Source organism: Lichenostomus cassidix, chromosome 1, assembly GCF_008360975.1.
Source record: "Lichenostomus cassidix isolate B80296 chromosome 1, HeHo_3.0, whole genome shotgun sequence".
Classification (NCBI taxonomy): Eukaryota; Metazoa; Chordata; class Aves; order Passeriformes; family Meliphagidae; genus Lichenostomus; species Lichenostomus cassidix.
Genome location: NC_139479.1, coordinates 98,789,994 through 98,817,610, shown reverse-complemented (window position 1 = coordinate 98,817,610; position 27,617 = coordinate 98,789,994). Strand labels below are relative to the sequence as shown.

Below are 27,617 nucleotides of genomic sequence, written 5' to 3'. Positions count from 1 at the left end.
TCTCTGTGCACTTAGGGGAATGGCTATCAAGATTCTGAGGAACCAGTGAAACTGCTACAATTTTAAAGAAAGACTATTTCTATGATAAATAGTGATATTGATATAATTGTAATCAATGATGGAGCAGTTTTGCTAGGAAGCAAAACTTAACTTTTTTTTTTTCAGAATACCTAAATACATGCCCACTCCCCATTACTGTGAGCTTTCCCACTGAAATCAACAATGTGCTAACTATGGAATGAATGGGGTCTATTTGCAATTGCAAAAAAGATTTAAGCATACGGGTATTTGCAAGCTGGGTACTGAACTCCATTTAACTCAGCCAGAGAACAATTGAATCAACTGTTGTAAAGACGTCGTTTCCTTTGTCAGCACCTTGGCAACAAACCATAAGCCTTTCCCCCCAAATTGCAAATATTTCTAGTGATCTCTCTCCTGACTGTGTAGTAAAGACACAGGCACATAATTAATGTCGTCTGCCCAAGAACCCCCTTCTCCAGCTGTTTGCAAGAGAACTAACCTTGCCTTCACAAACTGGCAACTCACCAGTTCCACACAGGACAGCGTTGTGTTAAAAAAGAGCCAGTTCACACAAATATATTGATTTCTAAATGTTACCAACACTCTCTCCAAAATCTGGGGAAATGAAACCTAGATGATCTTCAGCAAAGATCGGCTGCCTTCTGGTAAAAAAAGGAACTGAAATCACAGTAATTCCCCATTGCCATGATGGTGGTGTCCAAAAACTCACACATGCAGCAGTGGCTGGGGATATATGTATTGTGGCCTTGTTGGGAAGAAACGAGGTTAATAAATTCATGGGCTTTCTAACAGAGCAAATTAAAGTGCTGGTTACTTTTGCCACTGTAATGTTCTGAACAAGGCTCATGCAAAAGACCTTTTACTCCTGTGCCCAAGTAAGCACTGCAGGGACTTTTTCCTTGAAAGAGCAAAAAGTACTCAACTACAGAAATCCACAGCACCGATATTGCAGTGGTCTTTCAAACGCCCCTATTCTGCTCCAGCGGATACCAAGAACCCGATTATCCCAATTCTATTTTATATGGCTTTGCCCTGTGGATTACTGCATTAGAAGCTGGCAGAATTTTTCCACCGCAACGTGTGTACGGCTGGTATAATAAACTCTGTATAACTCGTCTCGTACGCCAAACCTTTTGGCTTATACAACTCGCGTTATTCTTACATCAGCCCGCCCCGCCCCTTTCCCGCCCGGCCCGCGCTGCTCTCCCCACACAAGATGGCGGCGGCCGTGAGGGGCAGCGGGGGCGGGGCGGGCTGCTCGAGCCCCCGCTCCGCACGCTCCCCCGCCGCGCAGGCGCAGTGCCGCACCTGCCGCTGGTCGAGCCGGCGGCAGGGGGCGCTGCGGGCGGCGGTGCCATGCTCGCGGGGCCGGGCCTGGGCCGCGGCGCGGGGCGGCCGGAGCGGGCGGCACCTGGGCCTGGTGGGGCGGCCGGCGGGCGGCCGGCGGGATGTTCCGCAAGGCGCGGAGGGTGAACGTGCGGAAGCGGAACGACTCGGAGGAGGAGGATGAGGAGCGCGACGAGGAGCCGCCTCAGGAGCCGGCGCCGGCGGCCGGGGCGGCGGGGGAAGGGCCCAGCGAGGCCTCCGTGCCGCTGGCGTCGGGCGCCGGGCTCCTGCCGCTGCCCGCCGGCTGCGTGCCCCTCGCCCTGCCCGGCAGCCCCGCGGCCTTCGCCTGCGCCGCGAGCTACGGCGCGGCTCTCGGCTTGGGGCTGGGCTTGATGGGAGGCGATCGAGCAGGCCTGGGGGCTCTGCCGGCGCCCGCTCTCCTGCGCCCCCCGCCGCCGCCGCCGCCGCAGCCCCAGCAGGGCAATGGGCTGCCGGCGGCCGGGCGCCCCAGAGAGAAGAAGCGGCCGCGGGAGAACAAAGAGGTGCCGAGGGCCAGCCTGCTCAGCTTCCAGGACGAGGAGGAGGGTGAGGCGGGTGGTTGCCCGACCTTTGGGTCGCTGCGTGCGGGCGTGGAAGGGACCCGGAGCTGTTCAGCCTGCATTGGGCCTCCCCTCCACCGTCTGCGTACCCCCGGCCTTCCAAGACAGTCGGGATCCGTGTTTATTTTTCAAGGCAGTCGGGTTTCCCCGTGTGGCGTGGGGTCATGTGGAATCACATAAGAGGGGGAGAGCGCTGCGGGCACGGTGCGGGCGGCGCTCATCGGCCCCGCGCCTTCCCCGGCCCGACCTGGCTCCTGCGGGGCCAGCATGCTGCCAGCAGGCTTAGTTCTGGTGTAGGGGGTTAAATTGCCTCTGCTTCTGTGTTGCTGGTGCATCACCTGTGTTGGCGTTCACTGCAGCTGGGTGGCCCGCAGGTTAGTTCGAAAGAAGGTGCAGCCCGTAGACTCCCCGTGGAGCCAGCAGTGTTGGCTGAGGACCATCTGTCCTGTGGCTTTGTGTCGAGTTTGTTTTAATCTCGTGTGGCTGGTGTTCATGGGTCACCTCGGACTCGCTGCCTGTTGTCCAAACAGTTTGTATAGTTTTGAGTCTCCTTAGAAGGAATTATTTTGAAATCAGTGGAACTTGGTTTCTGAGACTCGCGATTTGAAACCTTGATGGAAATACTGAAAGCACAGAATTACACTACAGACTGTGAAAGAACCCCACAATGTTTGTTAATGGCATTTGTGAAGTTCTAGCTACAAAATTGAGAGATTGAATAGATAAGTATGCTTGACAGGTCTAATGTAATGTTATCCAATTTCTCTTTTAAAGAAAGTGAAGAAGTTTTCAAAGTGAAGAAATCAAGTTACAGCAAAAAGATTGTAAAACAGTTGAAGAAAGAATACAAAGAAGATCTTGAAAAATCAAAAGTTAGAACAGAGGTCAATTCTCCAACAGATGGTAACTGCAAAACTAATAGTAACTTTTGTAGTGGAAAAGATGAAGTACTGTAATTTCATTTCTTGTTTTCAAGATGAATTGTTAGTCTTTTAGAGGATTTCACATTTAGAGCTGAAGTAAAGCACAGATTAAGTGTGTTACTTGAGCCTTACGAATGCTGTTGTGCAGTTGGTAGAGAGTTCTTTGATTCTCTTGTAGAAATTAACATAGAAAGATGAAACTTCTCAGCTCTGTTAGATGGTTGTCAGTAGACATCTGTATTCTGAACTGCAGCTGTACTTACGACAGATGAGTTTCTTATTGAATTAGGAAGGAATTACATTAGTTTGAAAATGTACTTGGTGCTTGTCTGACAGGATGTGTCCTTGTAATACATATTCTTTGAAAAGGAAGATTTTTGGGTTGAGCAGAGTGGTGGTCTTTGTTATTAAGTTAGTTGTTCAACAGCTGCCTGTTTCAGGATTTGGACCTTAGGGTAGACTTGTTTAAGACAACAGACTGAAAGTGTTGGAGCAAAAGGATCTCTTAACACTGTACAGTCCTTGAGAGCTGGTAATAGAGCCCAGGAGTTCAATTTGATTGTACTATTGGTTTTTGGGAAGCTCATTGGTAAAGTGTAGAGATTCCTTTTCCACTTATCCATTTTTGCATAGATTATGTAATGCTGTGAGCACGAGCTGGCAGGCTTATTATCTAAAGATTGCAATGATCTAGAGAAGCAAATGGAGGTTGAACATGGCCCCATGCAGGAAATGCCCTTTTAAAATTTAATTAAATTATTTTAAAAGGTTTTGTCAGCATTTAGAAAACCCACAAATTCTTTCTTATTGTTGCCTGTGCCGTGGTGTGGGGCATGAGCAAAACCAGAAGTTATCATTTCTGTGGCTAATGTTCAGGTCTTCTGTGAAAACCTGGATTCTTGCATCTGTTATAAAGATCCTTAAAAATAGCATTTTGCACGTGGCTGTGTGAGCTTATTTTCTGTTTGTTTTGCTCTCCCTAATTGATGCAGTTATAGTTCAAAGACCTCAGGGCTGCTACTGAGAGGGCTGGATTCTCTAAACAAATGCTTGAGTCAAAAATCTCAGATATGTGCAGCTTGGATTGGGTAGCTGGGTTTAACATGTATTTTTTTGCGTGTTATTTATACTTGCTCCCTGTATCTGTATGTTACCCACCTAATGTAGGTTGTAGCCCAAGAGGAAAATGACAGGTTTTTTTGAAATCAGTTGGTTCTTCTGGAAAAATTTGGTATAAAGCAGGCAGTTCTTTCTCATTGCATATGTAAGAGACTTTGACAAGGTTGCACAAGGTTGAGTTCCCCCACTTTCTTAATACTTGACAACATAGAGAATGTTTAGTAGTTGGTGGGGCCAGCCTTGTCACATTTTATTTTGAGAGGATGTCAGTGATTTAATGACAATTAAGAAAGTGTATTTTGCTAGATCTCAAGCAGTAAAATTGTCATTTAACATTTTAATTTGATTTTCACTTTTGGTTGTTGTATCTTAAAAAAAACTTCCAAGTGATCTTTGTAAAAGGAGTAAAACATGGACTTTGCTATCTTACCAGTCGAAGCACCACTAGAAAAGACAGGACAGAATAAGGATATAGGCCTAGAAGATGGGACTGCAAACAGTGAGCATGGTGAAGAAGAAATGGAAGTTGAAAGTGAAAAGGAAGAAGAAAAACCAAAAGCTGGTGGTGCTTTTTCAAGTGCTCTGTCATCACTGAATGTTCTCCGCCCAGGTTGGTTTTTGTAATATGTCTAATAAGTTATCAAATTATTTAGCCAATGTTTACAGCAGACTAATATGTGTGAGAGATTAGGAAATAGTTTCCAACAGTTTAGCATCGCAGAATTCAAGAAACTGCTGTTTTCTCAAGGTGTTCAGTTTTACAAGTCTTACAAGAGAAAATGTTTTGCTACAGAATGCTTCCTCTTGATGTCAGAAGCAGGAATTTGTCTCCCAAGAAGATGACAAATTATAAGAAAATATAGATTTGGAATAGGTGACTTCACATGAGATTTGACTGCTTTCAGTGAAAATCTGCAAATGTTTCAGTTATGGGTCTGCAAGGTTTCTGAAATATTTTCCTATCCTGTTTTGTATACTGAAGTTCTAGTCAGGCCCTGAGGCCAAAGAAATCACTCTGAGAAAGTATTTTTGAAACTAGTTTGCTAATTGTGGTAGGCTGCTCCCCAAATACCAGATGAGTGTCCTGGATCCACACGTTGATATATGTGACTTAGTAAGTTGCGTTAGTTTTGTGCTGCAGATTTTGAAGTTTTTAATTAGGTCTGCTTTTCATGTTTCCCCTTGATTGTACAATCTTCTGTATATTAACTGTGACTGATTTAGTGTCCTCTTAATATCTAAGTGGTAATCATCTGTTGGTATGGTTGATGCTTTTTATTCCTCCAAAATAAGAAGACCTGGGAGCAATATTGGGATAGGAAGTGACACAGTCATGCACCTCATTTTCTTCCTCCCTTTGCAATAGTCGGGTCCTGTAAGGGCTTCCTCTTTAGGAATATTTCCCATAGGAACGTCAGGCTTCTGCTCTTATGACATGAGCTGCTGGAAGCAGAGCCAGACTTTCTGTGATGATCCCAACTTTGAGGGTTTCTGGTCAGAAAGTTGACATGTTTAGCTTCTAAGTTGCTTGCAAATGTTTTCTGTGTGTATGGATTTGTTTCCTCTCCTCTTTTTTTTTCTGTGTGCAAAGATGATTTGGTAGGTAACAGAGATGAGCAATAAGAAATTGTGACACCTGTTTTCTTGCAGTGGTTGTTTAACAGTGCACACATCTGTCTCTAGGGGAAATTCCAGATGCTGCTTTTATTCATGCCGCTAGGAAAAAGCGTCAAATGGCTCGTGAACTTGGAGACTTTACCCCTGTTGACAGTGAACCAGGTAAAGGCCGCCTTGTTCGAGAAGATGAAAATGATGCCAGTGATGATGAAGATGATGACGAGAAGAGGAGGATAGTTTTTACAGTGAAGGAAAAATCCCAAAGGCAGAAGATTGCTGAGGAAATAGGTAAACTTTTTTGGAAGGCCAGCTGATAAATATTCACACTTTCACTGTGAGTTCTCCCATTCACCATTTTTAAAAAACATGTTTTTCAAACAATCTGGAGTTGCATTTCACTTCTGAGGAAAAGTAGTGTATAATGGAATATGCTTGTAAAATTTTGAGCACAAAACTATATTCCTGTGCACTACTGACTGTGGTAGAAATTTACACTAAGGATCAATTCTTGTTTTTCCTGTACTCTGTTTTTAGGAATTGTATAGTTGTGAAAAGAAAAACATTTGATATATTTGGTATAGAATTCTTCTTGCTGACAAGCAGGTAAAATAAATGTTTGGAAAAGGGGAACTAGTAAGATAGATAAGTTTTTAACATTTGAGGGTTTTACTGGCAGTGAATTGCAAATATACCCATTGAATCTTTCAAGTGGAACCCCTGTGCTAATAATTCGCGGTCCAGTGTTCTTAATTCCTCATGAAGAGGAGGATACTCTGAGATGTTTTCACTGAGGTATGGTTTCAGATTTTTGAATTCAAGGCCCTTATAATTATGAATGCATTATCTTCTTTTTACTTGTATGAAGGTATTGAGGGAAGCGATGATGAAGCACTGGTGGCAGGGGAGCAAGATGAGGAACTCAGTAGATGGGAGCAAGAGCAGATACGAAAAGGAATCAACATACCCCAGGCATGTATATAATTGTGCACTCTTTTTTGATTTGTTTCTGCAAGTATTGGCTGAATCCGTTACAAACTTGAGTAGTTTACAGAAGGCTGTTTCATCTGAGAAATTATGTCTGTACATTCTGATACTCTTTAAAGAGAAGTAGTGTAAGTATTTAGAATGATAATGATACTAAAAATTTGTCCATATGTCCATTTAAGAGGATTTGTCCATTTACCTTCTCGAGGGCATTTCTTTCTTCTGCCTTAGATGCTAGATGCTTAAATCCACTTGATAATTACATTTTGTAAATGTATCTGCTTACATTTTTCAGCTTATAACATATGAGATGTATAAGAAAGTAAGTTTCCCCTCTCTTTAAAGCCTAATATAGTACAATTGCATTTCCTCTGCCACTAGGTCCAGCCAAGTCAGCCTGCAGAAGTGAATAATGTGTACTACCAGAACACTTACCAGACACTGTCTTATGGTTCATCATATGGCATTCCATACACCTATGCTGCATATGGATCATCGGAAAACAAATCTCAAAAAACAGATAATACAGTTCCTTTCAAAACTCCCAGTAATGAGATGACTCCTGTTACTATTGATTTGGTAAAGAAACAGCTTAAAGACAGGTAGGACAGACCATCTTTTTAGACTTAAAGACCTGTCCCCTAGGTTTCTGTTCCTCAGGTGTCTTTTAGTCTCGGTGAGCAAACACAGAGTTTCATCGCTGGAAAAGTACTGACTGGCACATCCATTAAAAAAAAGGCAAACAAAAAAGCTCAAAGTGAAGATGACATTGACACTTTGTTCGAAAATCTCCTTGGATTGCTTCTCTGGAAGTGAAACTTTAAATATGAGGCCATTGATCTTGTTGAAGACAGGTCTGAGTTGCATCTTCTGGACACTGCACAATCTTATAGTGAAGAAATGAAAGCCCAGTGAGGTGTTTAGCTTATCAAGCTGCATTCCTTTAAAGTAGGAATCAGAGATTTCTCCTTCAGTAGATAAAGAATTTTATTTTTAGTGTATACGGGGTTTTTTTGGCTTAAACACTGTAATCTGCTTGTCAGGTACACAAAAGATACGGAATGAACAACACAATTGCAATGAGAAATCATATATAATGAACAGCTTGCACTTTACATATCTTCAAAATTGGTTTGTATGCCCCTTGTAGTGTTGCAGCCTCTGACAGTGAATCAAGTTAGAAGAGGAAGAAGAATGCTTTGTATAAGCTGTATTTCCCATACACCCCCAGCCTGTCCAGCCAGCTTTTCTTTAGGGACAGCCTTGCGCTATTCTGGGTGCTAACAACTCCTGTAGAAATTCGTAGGAGTGGCCAATGCAATGCACTCAGCACAGTCTAGCAAATGAGTTTCAATCATTAGCCTTGCTGTTCATGAAGAGAGGGGAGAAGGTGACAAATGAAAGGTCGAGAATGTCTTTGCAATATTTCCCGTATATAGGCTCAGTACTTGCACTGTACTGTCTGTTTGATGTCTCAGTGGTCTGAAATAGATGGACTTTTGGGTGTAAATTTACTATTTATCCATTGCCCTTCAGGTTGGACTCTATGAAAGAAATGCACAAAGCTAATCGGCAGCAATATGAGAAACATCAGCAAAGCCAAGAGGACTCTACCAAGGCAATTGAAAGATTAGAAGGGTCTTCTGGGGGTATTGGTGAACGGTATAAGTTTTTGCAAGAAATGCGAGGGTATGTCCAAGACTTGCTTGAGTGTTTCAGTGAAAAGGTAAGGATGCAAAAACATTCATCTCTTTAAAAAAAAAAAAAAGTGTCTTACTACATGCCAAACACCACATCTTCCTCTGTTTTCGAAAAAAGTCCCCTGAGAGCATATTCTTCAAAAGGTTTGGCTATTTAAGGATTGAAAAGAAGTTTTTATCATGCTAAGCTGATTATCAGAAATCTCTCTTCCCAGTGTAATAGCTCACTGACTTTAGATTACCTAAAACGGTGCAGATTTTACGTCTTAAGGATTTTGGTAGATGTTCTGGTATTTCAACTTTACTCCTTTTTACTGGTATTAGATATCAGGTTAGCAAAAATAAGGGATGAATTATGACATTGCTACTTTCTGGAGTGCTTTGTGTGCACAGTAATAGAGACTTGTATTTTCTGTGTTATTATAAACTTCCTCCTGCCAGATGTTTCTTGGTGTTGCTCTGGAGTCTGAAGGAGAGAAGTTTCAAAACTAGCATAGCTGTTTCAAGACACCCACACTTAAAAATATGTTTCTTTCATGTAGTCTGATACTTTGATGTATCTCTAACTCCAAAATGTAGTCTTTTTTTATTACGTTATGCACTATGCTTTGATTACTTACTTAATTGTAAATATAATAGGAACTCCTGAATATGTATGTGTATATGTATGCACACACAGGAGCTGTAGAATTCAGTTAGTGGTATAAAGGGTATTTCTTCATTGTCTTCTGACATGAATACAAGTAGTAGTATAGTAATTTCTTAATGTCTTGTCAGAATAATTTAGTTCAAGCTGCTGCTTGCCTAGCCCGTTAGGTGATACAGAGGAATGGAAGAGCATTCTGGGAACTGATGGGTTAGACATTAGTTGTCCACTGTTAGTGGAATTGGGAGAGTCCAGTCTTTGTCCTGTAAAAGTGAAGAATAACTATGTAATGAGTAAACCCAGGAAGTGCAGATCAGTTAATTCACTAAGCTGATTAATTAGTGTAACTAATTAATTGCAATTGATTGTTCACTTAAGAAGCCATATTCCTGAGTCTGTATTAGTATTAGCTGTTGAAGGTTATTAAAGGTACTTTCCAAAGTAGCTCCGGCAGTGCTGGTTACCCAGATGGCTGAATTCCTACTAAAGATAAGTTTTTACATTGTTACTCTGAGATAAATTTGTATTTCAGAAGCGAAGTTAAATATCTGTGTCTCTAGTCAGTGTTTGTTTTCTAAAGACATTTTGTGATACTTTTGTGATGACTATAAACCACGTCTGGAGGCTCTCCTTGATAGCATAAGCTGTCTTGTTCAAATATTTTGAAGATGTGACTTTAGTAATCTCAGGCTTCTTAGGGGCATTCACAAGAGTTTTGCTGGTTTCAGGTGGAGGCTGCTGGAGTACTTGTATGTGCAGTGAGTTGCAAAAGCAGGAGGTGATGTGGTCAGTCTAACATTTCATTTATTTTGATACTGTTTGGCCGGATGATGCAGTTTGGAATTCAGTGCTTTCAGCATGACAAAAGTACCACCAAATTCAGAACCAGTAGCCCACGGGACACTGAAAGGTTTCATAAAAAGGAGGTGTCAGAAGGGGACAAAATCAAGTAATAATATCAGTATCAGTTTTTATTTAAATGAAATTAAGTAGGACAGTGAATTGTTCTAATCTGCACTATTTCTGAGTGTAGAGATAAATTACCTTTACCTTTTTTGTAGAACCTGTGGCTGCTTCATGTTTAAAGTGTTGTTACTCCTAATAATGTATGTAGTTACTATATACATAAGCATATAAAATGCATCTGTATATGCAATAATAATACTGTATGTGTGTATATATACATACGTATATGAAAACATATCTTTAATGATGAAATTTTGAAGAGATTCTGAATTTTAGAATAACTTTGCCCATTCTTAAGGCTCAGCAGAGAGTGTAATGAGACACCTATTACGAAGATTTTAGAAACAAGCACTAGAAAGGTCAAATCCTCTCTGATATCTTTTTTTCCCCTATAAATAAGAAAACCAGTAGAGTGGAAGATGGTTGCATGACCTCCTTCAGAAGTCAAAATTACGCTTTCTGAGAAGGCTGGCGAGTCACAATGGTATTTTTACATTTTGAACGTAGGAACGTACAGTGGATACAGAAAGACTGAATTGTTCTGGGCATACCTGTGACAGCACAAATAGATGAACTGTTATTTGCAGAAGCAAATTACCAAAACACACTCTGTGTGTCGGAATTATCCTTGTGATCTACATGTTTAGAGATCTTTCTGCTTTTCCACTTCCACTGTTTATAGGGAAAGTGAACAAAAAATCCCCTTGAAAACACTGAATTTAAGGTACTGACTAAACAAAACAGAGAATGAGGGCTGTAACTTTATTGTAGTCAGGGAAATTGTCAGCCACTCATTAAACACAGTATTGATTACAGAAGAATAAGGGCTTCTAAGTCTCTTGTATTCTAAATGGGAAATACTTTGAGTGAACTCATATATCTGAATACATCACTAGGTTTCTTTTTTAATCCTGAGAAAATTACAGAAAGAACCAGTTAGGGATGCTTTGAAAAATTTTGTCTTTTCTATGTTACAATTTCCTCTACATGTTTAAGAGAAGTAGCTGTATTTTCCATGGTAAACTGCAGTAAAACTAGTATTTTTGAATTAATATTTCTATTTTCAAAACTGTCTTAAATTCCAAATATAAACTTCCAGCACTGGAATATTCTCTCCTGGTCCGTCTCTCTACTCTTTTCTCCCAAAGAAAGGTGTATGTATTTTGAGTTGGTGCAGAATTGCTTTCATTTTAATCCTTGGAGCCCAGTTTATCCCATGAAGCTAATACCTCTTTCTCCTCTGATGTGTGTGTCAGTCCCAGCAAGCTGAAATGGCCCTGTAGCTATAAACTCAGAATCTTACATTTTACTGAAGGAGGTTCTTTAATATCTGCTGAGTCACATTCTAAAATACATCAGGAAACAATTTCTGATTTTATCTTTTGTTTTGAAAAAAAACCATAATCCTGGATGGTAGGCAGCAATGAAATATAAAAGGCTGGAAGACTGTGGAGTAAGCATACGTCTCAGAGGTAAGGAGGACATGGCTTAAGTGTTCATATCAAAAGGACTTGCCTTTCTAAATTAAGAGATTGTGAAAAGTTCTGGTTTGCATTTGAATATTTGTAATGATCTAATTTTAACTTGTCCCAGGAAATGAAAAAAAAAAGTGAGCAGTGAACCTGCTATTTAGTGCCAGGAAATTCCTGGCTGTCATAATATTATCTATTTTTGTTACAGATGCTACTAAAATAGTTCATTAAAGAAAAGAAAGTGACAGGTCTGACCTGACCTACCTGAATCATTCAAGATTATATTTAATGCATAAATTGCAGGAATTGTACTGTTTTAATTTTAGTGATAATCTAGAGCAGCATTTGACTGATTTGAATTACCTGTTGGGTTTGATTTAATTTCAGTAATATTTCAGCGTATGCTAATAAGAGAGCAAAACAATAGTTGCTGGCTTCAGTAGATTAGATTAATGGGTGTTTCTTTTCACTGAGTACAGTCAGGTTATTTTCTCACTGAAGTATGGAATACTTCTACATTCTTGTTTAAAGATAGGAAACAATTGACTTCTGAGAATTGCGGACCATTACACAACACGTAACATACATGGAAGGGAAAGAAAGAGTGCTGGAAAATACTTCACACTCTAAAATGGATGTATGGCTGTGTAGACTCATTCAATCCACAGAAGTTGCTTTCAGAATGCTCTTGCTTTTATTGAAGGCTATCCACATTAAATGTATGCATTTTCCACACCTTGAGCTATTTCCTGGTGCAAGTGATACAAACGAGTAAAAGGCAGGAGTTTGTACTGCTGGAAGCACAGTTGACAGCGTTTTGCTCCGGAATAGGCTGGAACCCCAAAAGCTGAGCAGCTCAGGATCTGGGTATTACGTGGTGTGTTGTATTTTTACAGGTGCCTCTGATTAACGAACTTGAATCCGCAATGCACCAGCTGTACAAACAGCGAGCTTCCCGCCTTGTCCAAAGACGACAAGATGATATTAAAGATGAATCTTCGGAGTTTTCAAGCCATTCAAGTCAGTCCATCTTGAAGGTTTTTATTATTCATTAAACAACCTTGTTTACTTAGTATGACTTAATTGAAATGTACATGTTTAATGTATGACTGTCTTAAAGTTTATTCTTCCTCTTGAGATGGCTAGAAGCAAGTTTACATGAAAGTTCTCTAATCGGTCCGAACCACTCTAACTCTGACTTCACCTTTCCTTTCTGTTTCTCTTAACTATATTTTCTCCTTCCTAGCACTAAAAATGTATGCATGGTGGCAGTGGGAGTAATAGTAGCATGTGACTCCCCATTGTCTTCTTACATCAGGACTTTTATAAAATTTATTTTAACCTTTCTGAATCTGTAAATGTCATTTCACATGTAGAGTTAAGTGTATTAAGCTATGAAGCATTGGGCTAGACTTCTGTCTAATGTTCTGTTTTGTAGCCAGCATAAGTATTTAAGTTCAGACACTTAACTGGTAAATTAAAGAACTGGGAGACTAATTAGACTAATACACAGTGATCCTATATGACATACAGCTTAAGAATAGCCAGTTAAAATTCCAGCTTACTGTGAGTTTGGGGATGGAGGATTCTCGCTGAGGAGGTTTCTTGTGGTGATTACTCTTCAGTATGTAAAACTCTACAAAAGCATAAATGTTACCTTGGATGGAAATACATGTTTCTTGGAGGAGTTTTTATTCAGCATATTAAATCAATAGATGAAATGTCCTATTAATAGGAGTCCTCTTTATACTTCAGAGAGCTTCCCATTTTGAAAAATGGCCTTCTGTCCTGTTGCTGATGTAAAATCCTATAATCAGTGCCAGTTCTGTATTCTGTCACAGTGAGTCCAGACATGAAATCTTGTAAATAACAGTAACTAGAACTCACCGAAGATGATAAAATGTTAGGGTGTCAGAGTTGGTGATTCCTTTATAGAGTGGTTAGCATACATATTCTTTTTAGGACTGTATTTGGAGTTCCAGGCATCACATGGCCTTGCAGTTTTATCGTGAAAATGCTCTTGTGAGAACTAGAAACCTAATATAATGGAAACTACTTCCTAAAAGAAGCTTAGAACGGATTCTTTTATACTGAAATTTAATGGTGGTATTGGAATAGTTATCATTGCTGAGGTTGGTTGGAATTTACAGAGAGATCTTATTTAGTATCTGGAATTTTAGAAAAGGCTCTTTCTAGTTCAGGTATTGAATTGGAATACTGATGTAATCATTATTAATACTTTAAATGATGAATCTGTAAATAGATTTTGTCCAAACATGTATATTTATTCCTGAAGTTGGGATGGGCTGTTGTTTAAATGTTAATTTTGATACTTTAATTGGTGGACTTGAGCAGTGGCTAGTATTCAGTCTACTGTTTAAAATTTACCTGGAAAGGAGGAACTGGAAACACGCCTGCCTGCTATCTGCTGTTTTAGCTCTATTGTTTTCTATAGCCAGGAACATAGATAATCTTGAAAAGAGGAGGGAAGATGATTTATCTTTCTGTACATCTGTATGTGTTTTAAACTTTAGGCAGTCTAAGGCATATAAACTTAGAACCACTGTGACTAGAACTCTGAAATATTTTATATTCCCACCCCAGTCACTCTTCTCTGCTTTTCTTTTTGTTAGTTTTCTTTTCAAAAATTACATGGTGAATGTATTTATGTAAGGAGCACTTCCTTCTTGGACATGCCATTTAAGCTACTTCTATTAAAACTGTTGACTTTTATGTAGTTCAGCACTGTTGTGAGAGGAATAAGAGTGAAGTACGGTGAAAACTACTTGACATTTAAGTGGAAATTTTTCCAAACTCCGCTGCTTTCTGTTTTAACATCTACACTTCGTGAATTCAGGATTCTAGTGGGGTGGGCTTTTTTTTTTTTTTAACTTTAACTTTCTGCTTCAAATTACACTTCGTTTAAAAGTGGGTAAAAGGCTCTTATTAAATTGCCTACAACACATTTATACAATTACAAATAAGCATTTTAATTTTCATTAATGTAATTTTACAGATAAAGCACTGATGGCACCAAATCTTGATTCTTTTGGGCGGGACAGAGTGATCTATCAAGAACAAGTCAAGCGTCGAACTGCAGAAAGAGAGGCTAGAAGGTAGAGGATGAGATTTCTTGTTCCTTTAGGAGTCTTTGCTTGCAAGATAAAACCGTCTTGTGTGACATACTAACATAAGTGGCAACGTTTGCTTCTTTCCTGCAAAGGGAAGAAAACACTTCAGCTGCTTTGCTGGGTAGGGGTATTTGTATATATCCCAGTTTATCATGCAGGTGTACAAAACATTCTGTGATGCTGATTTAAAGTCACCAAAAGAAAGCATAGTAAATCTATTCCATATCTATATGGTCTCTGCTGGTTTTGTTTATTTCCATTGTTTAAGGCAGCAACATAGTGGAATCTTTGAGGTGGTGGCTTAGTAAAAGTTCTTCTCAGTTTCACTCTCCTAGAACTAAAAGGACAAGCCTGAGTGGATGTATTTGTTTTATAGGTGGGGAAAACAGCTGGTTTCTATTGCTTTAGTATAGCTAGTTAATACAGGTGGTAGCTGGTTTATATTGCTGCTCCTTTCCAGAGCTCGCCGTAGACAAGCGAGAGAGCAAACTGGGAAGATGGCAGATCACCTTGAAGGCCTTTCCAGCGATGACGAGGAAACTTCAACAGATATCACAAACTTCAACTTGGAGAGAGGTTAGAAAATATACCCAAGCTTTATCACAGAATCACAGCATGGTCTGGGTTGAAAGGGACCTTAAAGCTCACCCAGTTCCAAACCCCTGCCATAGGCAGGGACACCTTCCACTAGATCAGGTTGCTCCAAGCCCCATCCAAGCTGGCCTTGAACACTTCCAGGGATGGGGCACCGTAGCTTCTCTGGGCAGCCTGTGCCAGGGCCTCACCATCCTCAGAGGGAAGAATTTCTTCCTAATATCCCATCTAATCCTGTCCTCTGTCAGTTTGAAGCCTTTTCCCCTTGTTCTGTCACTTCAGGCCCTCGTAAATAGTCCCTCTCCGTCTTGTAGACTCCTTTCAGTTACTGTAAGGCCACAGTTAAGTTATGCGGAACCCTTCTGTTCTCCAGGCTGAACAATCCAAATATTTGGCAGGGAAAAAAAAAAAGTTGATCCAAATACATCCGTATTTATATATTTTGCCATATTTTGGAAGAAGTTAAGGAATTTTTGATTCCTGGATCATCAGTATTACTAGAATAGTCTCTGTCACCACCTGTTGTGCATCTTGCAGCTGACTGAATAGCCCATCCTTAGTGAGGTTCTTTTTATTTAATTCAGACATTCTTTTGTTGGCAAGCATTAAGCTTTTGGACCTTCAGTAAGTTTTCATTCCAATTTGTAACATAGCTTATCATTCCTGAAATATTTGTTTGTCTTGTGAAATTTTGAAAACTTGAGTGTTTTAAAAATCTTTTCTTGGTTCATGGCAAGTGTTTAGTGGAGTTGTGAATAAGCTTCTAGAAATGCAATGACAAAAATTTTGTAGATTTGTCTTGCAGCCTGGCAAAGTTTGCAGATGATAGAAAACAGTGTTGAATGCAGACACTGGAGAATAATCTTGTGGTACAATTAGCATTTTCTCTGAATAAAGAGAATTTAATCAGGTTTGAAGAAGTGAGGAGGAGGAGAGCAGCAAGAATCACATACATGGAATTGCTTGTGTTGCATTTGAGGAGGGATTGAATGGATTTGGTCTCTTCAAGTAGGAGAACAGTACTGTTTTCACAGTGTGAGATCTAGGGACCGTGAAATTAAGTGATGGGATAGGTTTAAAATAAAGTGGTCACTTCCCACAGAGATGTAATAAATGGCAAAGTCATTGCTGTAGATGGTTGTGGAGACACAAAGTATGAACAGATTAGAAAAGCAATTAGATGAACTGTCTAGCTGTTAGGTCCTTTGGCAGTGCAGTTTCCACACCTTTAGTTGCTGGCTGATTTACTGCAATTTTACAATTGCACTGATTTACTGCATACAGGGAGAGCTCTTGGATAAACAGACCAACTGTTCAGGGTTGTTGGAGGCTATAATTAACTTTGCCAAATTAAATTATTTTGATGAAAACCTCTATGGGCCTGAATTGTGCTTGGTAACTTGGCAGTTTATGTGTGCAAAAGCATTTTGTGGAAGATATTTTAGTTTCTGAATAAGCATAGTATTTGTAAAGCTTTTTTGCTCTTGTTTGTACTTTCATATCAGTCCAGAAACAGCAGTGGAACAGAGGAATGCACTTTGGACCTACTGACTTTATACATAATGTCTTTTCTTAACCCCAGTATGAAAAGTGTGGTTATATGACATAATTTCCCATTCCCTCAGCCCTGTGTCTGCCTGCTGTGTGTACTAGTTGTGTTGATTGTGTACAGGTTACTACTGTAACCAAACATCTACAAAAGTGGCTGCAGCAAATATGACTGATTAAAATGAGACTAACCCTGAGAAGTAGAGAAGATGAAGGGAAGATAATATATGGAGGGAAAGGTTTGGACTGCATAGAATACTGGTACTGTAAATACCAAAAAAAAAAAAAAAAAAGCTAGAGTATTGTAATCACTGCCTAGTGCTAACAGGCATGTTCTGGGCAGCAGTTTAGCATGGTGTCTGCCAGGACCACCCTGTCTGAACTGCCAATTCAGTTGTCTTATATGAGATGCCCTCCTATGTTTGCACTTCGATTAACAAAAATGTACAATAATCATGCTTGGAAGGGGTCTGGAGATCAACTGTTCGAAACTCCCATGCAAGGCCAGGTTTGAAGTTAGATCCACTCTGAATACAGCCCAGTATGTCACCAATCCTAACTGTCTGGATTAATCTTAAACTTAAAATCCTTCCATGAAAAGTTTAAAGTAAGACCTGTGATAAAGCAGTCTATTGGAGAGTACTGATGTGCTCCTGTTTTTATATCTTTATGTGTTTGAGTCAGGAGTAACAGAACTTTTAAAGGTGATGGGTTAATTTTGGTTTTGTTTATAGGAGTTAACTTATGCCAGTGAGCATCAAAGAATGTCTTGAAATAGGCATTACAGGGAGTTGGTGATTAACTTCTTTTTCCTTTTCTCTCCTGCCAGATCGTATATTGAAAGAATCCAGCAAAGTTTTTGAAGATGTTTTGGAAAGCTTTTACTCAATTGATTGCATTAAGTCACAGTTTGAAGCTTGGCGCTCCAAGTATTTTGCTTCTTATAAGGATGCGTATATTGGCCTCTGTTTACCAAAGTTGTTTAACCCTTTAATCAGACTTCAGCTGCTTACCTGGACTCCTTTGGAGGTAAGCTCCTCTGCAAGCAGCCTCTGTATAAGCTGTTACATGGTGGTTCTTTCACGCTTGTGCAGAGCAAAGTAAATTGCACCTTTGATGTGTACTTCTCCTAAAGGTGTATTCTAGGGATGAATGCCCACCTTCTGATGGGCACCTCTCTTAGGGCAAAGCTTTTCTGGGGAGTACCTGGACTGGTTGATCCTTTATGTTCCCAGCAGGCCAGTTTAATTTGGCACATTGCCAGTTTCTTCTTGGGGAGTGGTGTAAATCAAAAAGTCTGCAAATGGCAGAGGGTTGTAACTAGGTGATCGTTATCATTGGACCCAAACCATTGTATGGTTCTGTGAAAATACATTTAGTCTTTAAAATACTTCAGAGAAAATTGTGACTGTAGATACGCTGTTTCATCAGAAGTGGAACTAGGAAGGTTGTTCTTACGTTGAATTACAATCTGTAGGTTATGTATCTTTCTCTCACCTACACCTTCATACCCTATAGAATTCTGACTGGCAATTTCCTAGTCTTCCTCATAGTATTCATTGCCCAGTTATAAGGTAGGGAACATGGGATAAGCAGGACGGCATTGTGGAAGCCCAGTTTCCCTGGCACACATTCATTGTCCGGCCTGCATATGTGTGCTTTCATGAGATGCCACCAGGACAAACAGTTCAAGTAGCTTTTGACTCCCTCTCTCTCTGTCCTTTTCCTGGAAGTGTCGTTTGGTTTTTTTTCTTAACTACCAAGAGAGTATTTGCAGAAGGCAATTTTCTGTCACCTCTGTTCCGAGTACAGAGGAGGGGGAAGCATGTCTCCCTTCAGAGAAGGTTCAGAGTTCATTAATCGAACAAGGAAAAATCTAAGGAAGATGCCCTCATTAAATTGAAAACAGTTATTTTGCATTCTCCCTTCCTGCATGCTATTTCTCCGGGTTTTCAGGTTGACAAAACAAAGCTCATGTTAGTTGGAGACATGGTACAGAATTGTCAAGTCTAACTGTATTCACTACTCTGTTACTGGTCCTGGTAAGCATTCTGTTAAGTTAGAAAAATTACAAGGTGCTCATAAAGAGAGGTTTTAAATCCAGAAGGTACAATTTCATAATGCAGCACAATTGAGCTGTACGTTCCAGTTGTACCCTAATCTGTAGGCTTTTGTTTGGCTCAGATATAAGTAGAAACTAAAATCTGTGGGGCAAAAACTGCTAAAAAAATCAATCTTGCTTCAGCCATTTTCGCTTTTCATTACATCTGGTGATTGCTCGTAGAATGAGTTGGTTCATTTGACAGAGTGCTTTAAAGCTGTTTTTGTGAGTGTATCATACTTGGATACATAATACTTCTTCTATGTGTTGACTTAAAATCTTTGTTTAGGAATCTAACTCCATTTTTTTTTTAATTAGGGCAAGTGTCGAGATTTTGAAACAATGTTGTGGTTTGAATCTTTGCTGTTTTATGGCTGTGAAGAGCAGGAGCAGGTGAAAGATGATGCTGATATTTCACTATTGCCTACCATTGTAGAGAGAGTTGTTCTTCCTAAATTAACAGGTATAGGCTGGGAAAATGGGAGGGAAGGGGTTGTGGAGTCTGATGCTTGTTAGTACTTTCTGATTTTACTGTTTTGTAAATAATCGCGTGAATGTCTCAATAGCTGTATTTGAGTGTTTGTAAAGTGGAGTATTTCTTCAATCTCTTACAGTAATTTCTGAAAATATCTGGGATCCCTTTTCTACCACACAAACATCTAGAATGGTAGCAATTGTACAGAAACTAATAGATGGATATCCCTCAGTGGTGAATGCAGAAAACAAAAATACGCAAGTAAGTTGTTGGGGTTTTTTCGTAAATATGTTGCATAAATTAAGGAATTTGAATATAGTTTTAATACCTTATGTTGGGAAATACAGCAAGAAAAAGAATTTTTAAATTATTTGATGCTCTGTAGCCTTATTGTGGGGAGTAAAGTTGGTGATAAATTAAAAGAAGAAACTCAGGGGAACCTCCCCAAAAGAGACACTAGAGATAAAAAGATACACCAGATGTACTAAGACTTGTTGATCTCCAGTTTTGCGGTAAGGCTTGGCTACAAATACTCAGGCTTTTCTTTTTTAGATCTTTGTAGCCTTTTCAAATGTATTGCCTGGAAATTGGATTGTTTTACTTGTCTTCTGTGAATGCAGGAACTGGTATTAGGAGTTCATGTTTTAATTGGAAGTGTCAAATTTCAGCTCTGTAAATTAATATAGACTTCTTTAAGACTATTTATTTGTGTGCTCAAATATGTATGTTTACTATTATATTTGCAAGTGTTCTTTGTTGCTTTAAAAATTGGTTTCTGAGTGTTTAACTACTAAGCAGTGCATTGGACATTTAAAAAAAATTATCTGTTTCAGATGCTTTTAAAGGCATTGTTGCTAAGAATGAGGAGAACACTTGATGATGATGTATTCATGCCCTTGTATCCAAAAAAGTAAGTTTACTTTCAGCTATGGTGTTAGACCTTTCTTAGTAAGTCACTGTCTTCTGTCCATAGTTAACAGGGGTTTTTCTCAGTGTGGTTCAGTGCCTGGATACAGGAGATGTTTTGTTATCCTGCTGGGAGCATTTAGCAAAGACAAGAAGGATGGAAGGGAATATTTATGGAAATGAATTGTGTATTGGAAGGAGAAAGCCAGCAAATTCAAGACAGAAGTGTGGTCTTGGTTGCTCATTAAAGAAATCTCTTACTTTCCAGCATCTTAGAAAACAAGAACTCTGGTCCATATTTGTTTTTCCAACGTCAGTTTTGGTCCTCTGTTAAGGTAAGTCAGCAAATACGTGTGGTAAATTTTTTGTCTAAGACAGTGTAGCAATAAAAGCCTCATCAAATTTGTGGAAAACGGTGGATGGAAACTGCTTCAACTTCATTTGCAAAAACTCTAACTCAGGATTCTTAGCCTTTGATAACACACTGTGCCCTCTTCACAGCGTGTCCCGGCACTAGTAGTGTCCCCCAGGGCTCAGTTTTGGGCCCAGTCCTGTTTTATATCCTTATTGATTATCTGGATGAGGGGATCAAGTGCACCCTCAGTAAATTTGTGGACGACACCAAGTTGAGCAGGAGTGTTGATCTGCTGGAGGGCAAGAAGGCTTCTCAGGGGGCCTGGATCAATGAGGCCAATGGGATTGAGGGTCAACAAGGCCAAGTGCTGGGTCCCCACACTTTTTCCACAGTAACCCCAGAGCTGCAGGCTGGGGGCTGAGTGTCTGTAAAGCTGCTAGGCAGGAAGGGCCCTAGAGGTGCAGGTCAACAGCAGCTGAATGCGAGTCAGGTGTGACCAGGTGGCCAAGGGCACCAGCAATTGTGTATCCAGCAGAACCAGGGCAGTGATCATCCTTCTGTGGTGGGCACTGGTGAGGGCACATGTCAAATGCTATGTCCAGCTCTGGGCCCCTCAGTTCAGGAAGGACATTGAAAGGCTGGAGCATGTCCAGAGATGGGAATGGAGCTGGGGAAGTCCTATGAGGAGCAGCTGAGGGAGTTGGGGTTGTTTAGCATTGAGGAGGTGGTGGGTGGGGGACACCTTATCACTGCCTGACAGTGGGGTGTGGCCAGGTGGGGTCAGGCTCTGCTCCCAGGCAACCAGGGGCAGGATGAGAAGAAATGTCCTCGAGCTGTGCCAGGAGAGCTTCAGGATGGATATCAGGAAGAATTTCTTCATAGAAAGGATAGTTAACTGTGGGAATGGACTGCCCAAGGAGGTGGTGGAGTCACATCCATGGAGGTGTTTAAAAAAAGATTGGACGTGGCACTCCATGGTCTGGTCCAGTTGAAAAAGTGGTATTTGGTAAAAGATTGGACTTGATCTCAGAGGTCTTTTACAATCTAATTGGTTTTGTGGCTGAAAAGGTTGTCAAGTGAAAGCACCATCATTTCAACTTGTATGTTAGGGGGTCACTTAGCTTACTCACCCCAGGTTTTTTATGTCCTTGTGCTTGTCAGAATAAAATATACTGTTTGTGGGGAATGGGGGAGCTCAAAGCTATGGCTATCATAATTTATTTCCAATAAACGACTGTGAAGAAAATTAACTCCTAGCTAAACAGAAAAATAGAGACTCATGTTGATTGAACAGCTGCTCTCCATGATCACCCAAATGGAATTCTTCTTTGGAATTTTCTGCTTACATTGCAGCAGCAAGGGAGACTGTATTCTGAATAGGTTTGCAAAATATTTTAAGGTATTTAATATTTTAAAATGTTTGTGTTTGATCAACTCTCTGGTTTCAGTACATTTTGGAATAGTTATTTTCCCTGTGTTGTATTTTTAGTTATTGGGAAACTTTCTCCAGTGGTATGGAATCCTTTCAAACAAAACTCTCCAGGAGCTGTCCATAGATGGGCTGCTAAATAGATATATTCTTATGGCTTTTCAAAACTCAGAGTATGGAGAAGACAGCATTAAGAAAGCTCAAAGTGTAAGTAAAATCAAACTATTTTTAAAATAATGGATTTCAACTGAAAGGAGAATATAGCTAAAACTTGACGTTGCCTGTGAAATCTTGGCTTTGATACCTCAAAAGTTGTGCTGTCAGTGAAAAAGAGATTTTATTTTTTTTTAGTACACAGACTAAAGAAAGAACCTTCTCTGTCTCATGCCTACAGAAGGATTAGGTATACTGTAGGTTTCAGTGCTTTACTGCTTGGATTTTGGTATGGGTTTTTTTGTAGTTTTTTCATTCTTTCACTCAGTTGGGTGTTGTCACTGCAGTCTTACTAGGCAGACTTCACAAGTTATGTTACACAGCTTTTAAAAATTTTTTACTTGTGTTTAACATCCTTTTTCCCATTTTTCCTAGGTAATTGCTTGCTTCCCTAAACAGTGGTTCAATAATCTAACAGGAGACAAGACTATTTCTCAGCTAGAAAACTTCTGTAGATACCTTGTTCACCTGGCTGATACAATTTACAGAAACAGCATTGGTTGCTCTGATGTAGAGAAGAGAAATGCAAGGTAACTTATTTGAGTTAAAACAGTTGCAGTTCTTGTGATTTGTTTTGTGAATGCATGCAAACATGGGTAAGTATCTCCATCCTGCTGTGTGCCTTTGGAAACTACTTTGAATTCAGACTTCAGAAATGTAACGTTCTAGTAGATGGCGATATTTGTAAGGTGTCTGAAAACAGCAACTGCTGGAAATAAGGAAACACTGATAATATAGTTTGCGTAACTGCTTAGTGCCCTGGATTCTTAAGGGGGTTTATAAAAAGCAGGGAGAAGGACTTTTTGCGTGAGCAGTTTGTGTAGGCCAAGGGGGAGTGGCTTTAAACCTGAAAGAGGAGATACTTAGTTAAGATACTGGGAAGGCATTCTTGGCTGTGAAGGTGGTGAGGCCCTGGCACAAGTTGCCCAGAGAAGCTTCCCATCCCTAGAAATGTTCAAGGGGGACACCTTCCAGCAGACCAGGTTGCTCAGAGCTCCATTGAACCTGGTCTGCTGGAAGGTGTCCCTGTCCACAGGGGTTGGAATGACATGAGCTTGAAGGTACCTTCCAACCCAAAGCATTCTGAGATTCTGCAAAATTTTGTAGCTACTATGTCTGGACTGTTTCACCTTGTGAGCTTGTTGCTGATTCCTGCATAATGGCTTCTAAATTGCAAAATATCTTTTGTATACAGTTCAAAAATTCTGACTATTTACACTAGAACTAGATGAACCTGTTTTGCCTGAGATTCAGGAGCCATTTTACTTGAATCCAATGATCAGCTTAATTAAAAGTTTGCGTTAGACATTACTGCTGGCCAGATAACCTGACATGCTGTGGGAGCAGCAAAAGCACAGGAATGAACAGTCTTCCAGTTTTGGTACAGCCCTGTGTTTCAGTGTAACTGTGTGGGGTTTAAGTTTATTTAAGCTTTTGAACTCTCTTCTTTTGGTGGTCTGTTTCTAAATTTGAAAGAACTTTTCACCAGGTGAAATGATAACTTGGTTAAAATTTTTATTGGAAGAATAACATCCAGTTACCCTTGTTTTCATACTAGGTTCTAATTTGATCTTCTGTCCATCTGCTTTTAACCAGCATTTAACAAATCTGTTGCCATTACCCTCATTAAGCAGATACAATAAATCTGCAGCAGGAATATGAACTATGTGGCTCCATAATGTAGTCTTCTGTTGGAATATTAATCTATGTCATTGATTGTTCTGTTTCTGTATTAACTTCTCCTGCCTGTTTTTTAGGGAGCACATTAAGCAGATCATAAAGCTTCTAGCAAGTATCCGAGCCCTGGATCATGCCATTGCTGTTGCAAATGATCACAATGTAAAAGAGTTCAAGATTCTAATAGAAGGAAAATAGACTTTTCCCACAACTCATTTTGAGCTTTAAAACCATTCCTGTTGTGTAATTTATGTACATATGTAAAGTTTCTTAAACTGTAAAGTATTGATCTTTGTTTTAATACAAAGTGCATTCTTATATACAGCATCCTTAAAAATAAAAATCATTGACTTCATTGAAAAGAAAAATGGAATCCCAAGTTTGTCATCTTTCCAGAAACCAGTTTTTCCTTCGAGTTTCTCAAAATCTTGTTTACGAAAATACTCTGTGCCCATGATCAGTGGTCTATTCCTGTTAATTGTTCCATGGTTAACTGGAATGTGTATAATATATTCTGTGTAATACAATGTATGCATATATTTATGCCACCATGTTGCTTTCACACTGGATATAGAGATGTACTGTTGCAATAAGCTTTTCATTTGCTAAAAAATACTTATTTTGACAATAAAATGATCGTATTATTGGTCAAAAGGTCTGGTAAAACTTTCAAATATGTGAAAAGTTACATAAGTTGAAGAGTAGGGACACATTGAAATGGATCCTGACCTTTAAAAAGCAGCTGTGCTGCATTCCATCTGGAGTAGCTAAAAAGTGATTTGCATTCAGAATCTGGAACTCTTAAAGCTGTTTTTCGAAAGGAAGATCTGGATCAATGGTGAATTTTTTTTTTTTTGATACAGGGAAACACTGAGAGCTTGTGATCATTGTGCATGTGTAGATGGTAGCACTTCCTAAGCTCCAAACACCTTTAATTTTGTAGGAGTAATGTTTTACCTCTGAATTCTGGACCCTCCTGCCTTTTCTGAGTTGCTTAAGTTGTGTTGGGATTTGGTTTTTATGGGGAGGGTTGGTTTTTTGTTTGTTTGCTTTGGTTCTTCGGTTTTGTTTTGTAATGTCGTTCATGGAACCTATTTCTTCAGATTAGTGTGGCTAAAGATACTGGGCAAAATGAAGGTGAAAAAAACCTTTGAAGTATTTATATTGTAGTAAATAGTCAAATGTTACACTTCCCCCTTAATATCATCTAAGTATAGTCCTGAAAAAAAGCATTTAATTTAAATATAAGTGAGAAAAAACCCACTTCAAGAATCTGTTGATATACATCAGAACACTAGTGACTTGAACTTGGGGTCCAAGGCAGGTGGACAGCTGTAATAGCCTTGGGTTAAGAGCTATTCTCCATGTGTGCCCTACTTTTTCTAGGGGAACTGTAGCAATTAATTTGCATACTGAATAATATTTATGGTCATGTCACGTGGTATAAATGAGTATATTAAAAACATACGATTTGTAACATGCACGCTTCCTTGGGACACAATAATTGTTTTTTTTAACTGTTGGGATTGATGGAGCACCCTCAGAAATACCTTAAAAATTGCTTCAATAAACTCGTCTGTCAAGGCGTTGTTGCAGTGCAACTTGGTAAGCTTTGTTCTTTAAGGAAAGGAGTGAAAGAAATGATGTAGGTGCTGCCTCTGGCTGACTGTTCCAGTATACCAGAAAAAAACCATCTTTCAAAGCTGGATTGCTGGAGTGAGCACAATAGGATAAACACTAGAATTCAAATACCTACATAAATCATAGTTTAGATATTTTGAAATACTATTGTGATTGTAGTTGCATGATTTGATAGCGACAGATTTGATCTTTCTCTGCTAAAAATGTTGCTGATTTCAGTATCGTGAAGAGGACCTAACAGGATCCTAGAAGAGAGCTGGAGAGGGATATTGGACAAGAGCTGGAAGTGACAGGTAAGTGTCAAGTGGAGCTGAGGGAGCGCTCACAGTTCTTTTTGTTACTGATGCTGTTTTCCAGTAAATTGTTCCTATCTCAACCCATGATCTTTATCATTTGTGCCCCCAATTCTCCTGCCTTGGGGAGGGGAGGAGGGAGAGGAAGGGGGAGAAGTGAGGAAGTGACTCGTAGTTTGGAGCGTTTTCAGGGGGAGCAGTAAATCTGGGAGTACCATTCCTAAATCATGACAGCCCTTACTTGGCTCCAAGTGTAAGGCACAATGAAGGCACAACCCGCAACAGGCTGAGTTGGAAACAAACTCGATCTCAGCATTTGCTGTATTAGGTCCAGAACCACTGGTCAGAATGTTGCTTGGTCCATTCTTGTGGGTATGGTACCCAACCCTGGATATATTCCTGTATTCCTGTATGTGCTCCTCAGGGTGACCTTGTACAGAGCAGGGAGAAGGATCAGCGTTGCTCTGTTTCTGTACTGTGGGATATGAGTTTATGAGGTGGTAACATCAAGGGCAATGAGCTGTTTTGGGATGTGTGTTCAGTGCTGCTCTCCTGCCCTTACCTCAGCACTACCTTTGGCAGTCAATTAATAATTGTACCTAATCTGTGGGGGAAACAGGAGAAGGATGATTTTCCCCTCTTTCTCTCCCTTTTCCTCCTTCGGGCCTGTTGCAACAGCTTTTGGGAATTTGAATTCCTGTTGGATATTAAGGAAAGCATGTTCTTGTTGCTATGTCTGCTATGTCTCAGTGCAGTCCACACAATCTTCAGAGTCAGGGGAGAGATTTTTAGGAAGGCCATTCAGAGACCCTGTCCCCAGGGTGGATAGCCATGAGTGGCATGGAATGTGGGAGGAAATGGGCTAGTATTCGGATGACTTCTCAAATGGTTTTGTAGTTCACCCCTGAATCACTACAGGACCCTGATAAAGTGACAGAATATGTGCAAGGAGAATGCTATTGGAACTCCAGAGATGAGCAACTTACTGCAGTGTGTTGGGCCCTGGCTACTCTTTATTGGACACTGGTGGTCAATAGACAGCACCCTCAGGGGAGGAGGAGGAAAGAGAGCCACGCCAACTGCAGCTGAAGCTGAGGAACAACCCATGCTGGGAGCAGTCACCCCTGTACAGAAGAAGGAATCCAAGACAAAATCAGTTCACTTAGTGAGGGATGACAAAGCAGGGCCCTCAGAACAGGAGGGGGAGGCAGGGCCAGAGAAAATCACCTGATCCATGTCCCCGGATGAGCTGTAAGATGGGTGAAAAGGTTTCAGCTGCCAGTTAGGTGAGCCCCTGGTGACCTGGGTGCTCCAGTGCTGGGATATCCCAGCCCACACCATGGAACTGGATGGTACTGAAGCCAAGCTACTGGGATCCCTGTGCTGGGATGTGAACACTGAGGAGGGGATTGGGAAGAGGACCGAAACTCTCCGGCACTAGAGGTGACTACTGTTAAGTGTGAGGGAAAGGCAAGGAGGTAGTAGTGCACCAAGACAAGTGGAACACCATGGAGCAAGGTATCCTGGAGAGAATGAGCTGTGCTGGAGACAATTCATAAGGATTTGATTAATGAGCAATCCCCTGTGAATCCAGGTGAAGTCCAGTGTACACAAACTGTGTGGTAGAAGTTCTCACGAAGCATGCCAGTGTCATATGCCAAGTGATTGGTAGTGATGTCACAGAAAGAAGAACAAAGAGTAGTTATCAAACTTCAGTTATATGAAGTCTTTTTGACACACACACCCCTGGGCCTGTGTCTTATCCATGGAAAGACTGTCCAAGAACCTGCAGTGATTTACAGAGGACTATGAGCAATTAAAAGAAGTTTAATTCACACCCATAAGAACAGACTAGTGTGT

The 27,617-nt window shown here is 40.3% G+C and overlaps 1 protein-coding gene across 1 annotated transcript; it reads left to right on the top strand.

Moving 5' to 3' along the window:
- The first annotated feature begins 1,387 nt into the window (after window positions 1–1,387).
- PAXBP1 (PAX3 and PAX7 binding protein 1) lies at window positions 1,388–24,477 on the top strand. Its single transcript, XM_085073697.1, has 18 exons — window positions 1,388–1,953; window positions 2,742–2,870; window positions 4,443–4,619; window positions 5,693–5,914; window positions 6,492–6,595; window positions 6,992–7,212; window positions 8,147–8,336; window positions 12,291–12,414; window positions 14,411–14,510; window positions 14,986–15,101; window positions 17,497–17,696; window positions 19,087–19,231; window positions 19,383–19,504; window positions 20,077–20,153; window positions 20,418–20,484; window positions 21,994–22,140; window positions 22,522–22,676; window positions 23,904–24,477. Exons 1-18 carry the CDS (start codon window positions 1,491–1,493, stop codon window positions 24,019–24,021), a joined length of 2,877 nt encoding a protein of 958 aa, XP_084929823.1. The 5' UTR covers window positions 1,388–1,490; the 3' UTR covers window positions 24,022–24,477.
- The last annotated feature ends 3,140 nt before the right edge of the window (window positions 24,478–27,617 follow it).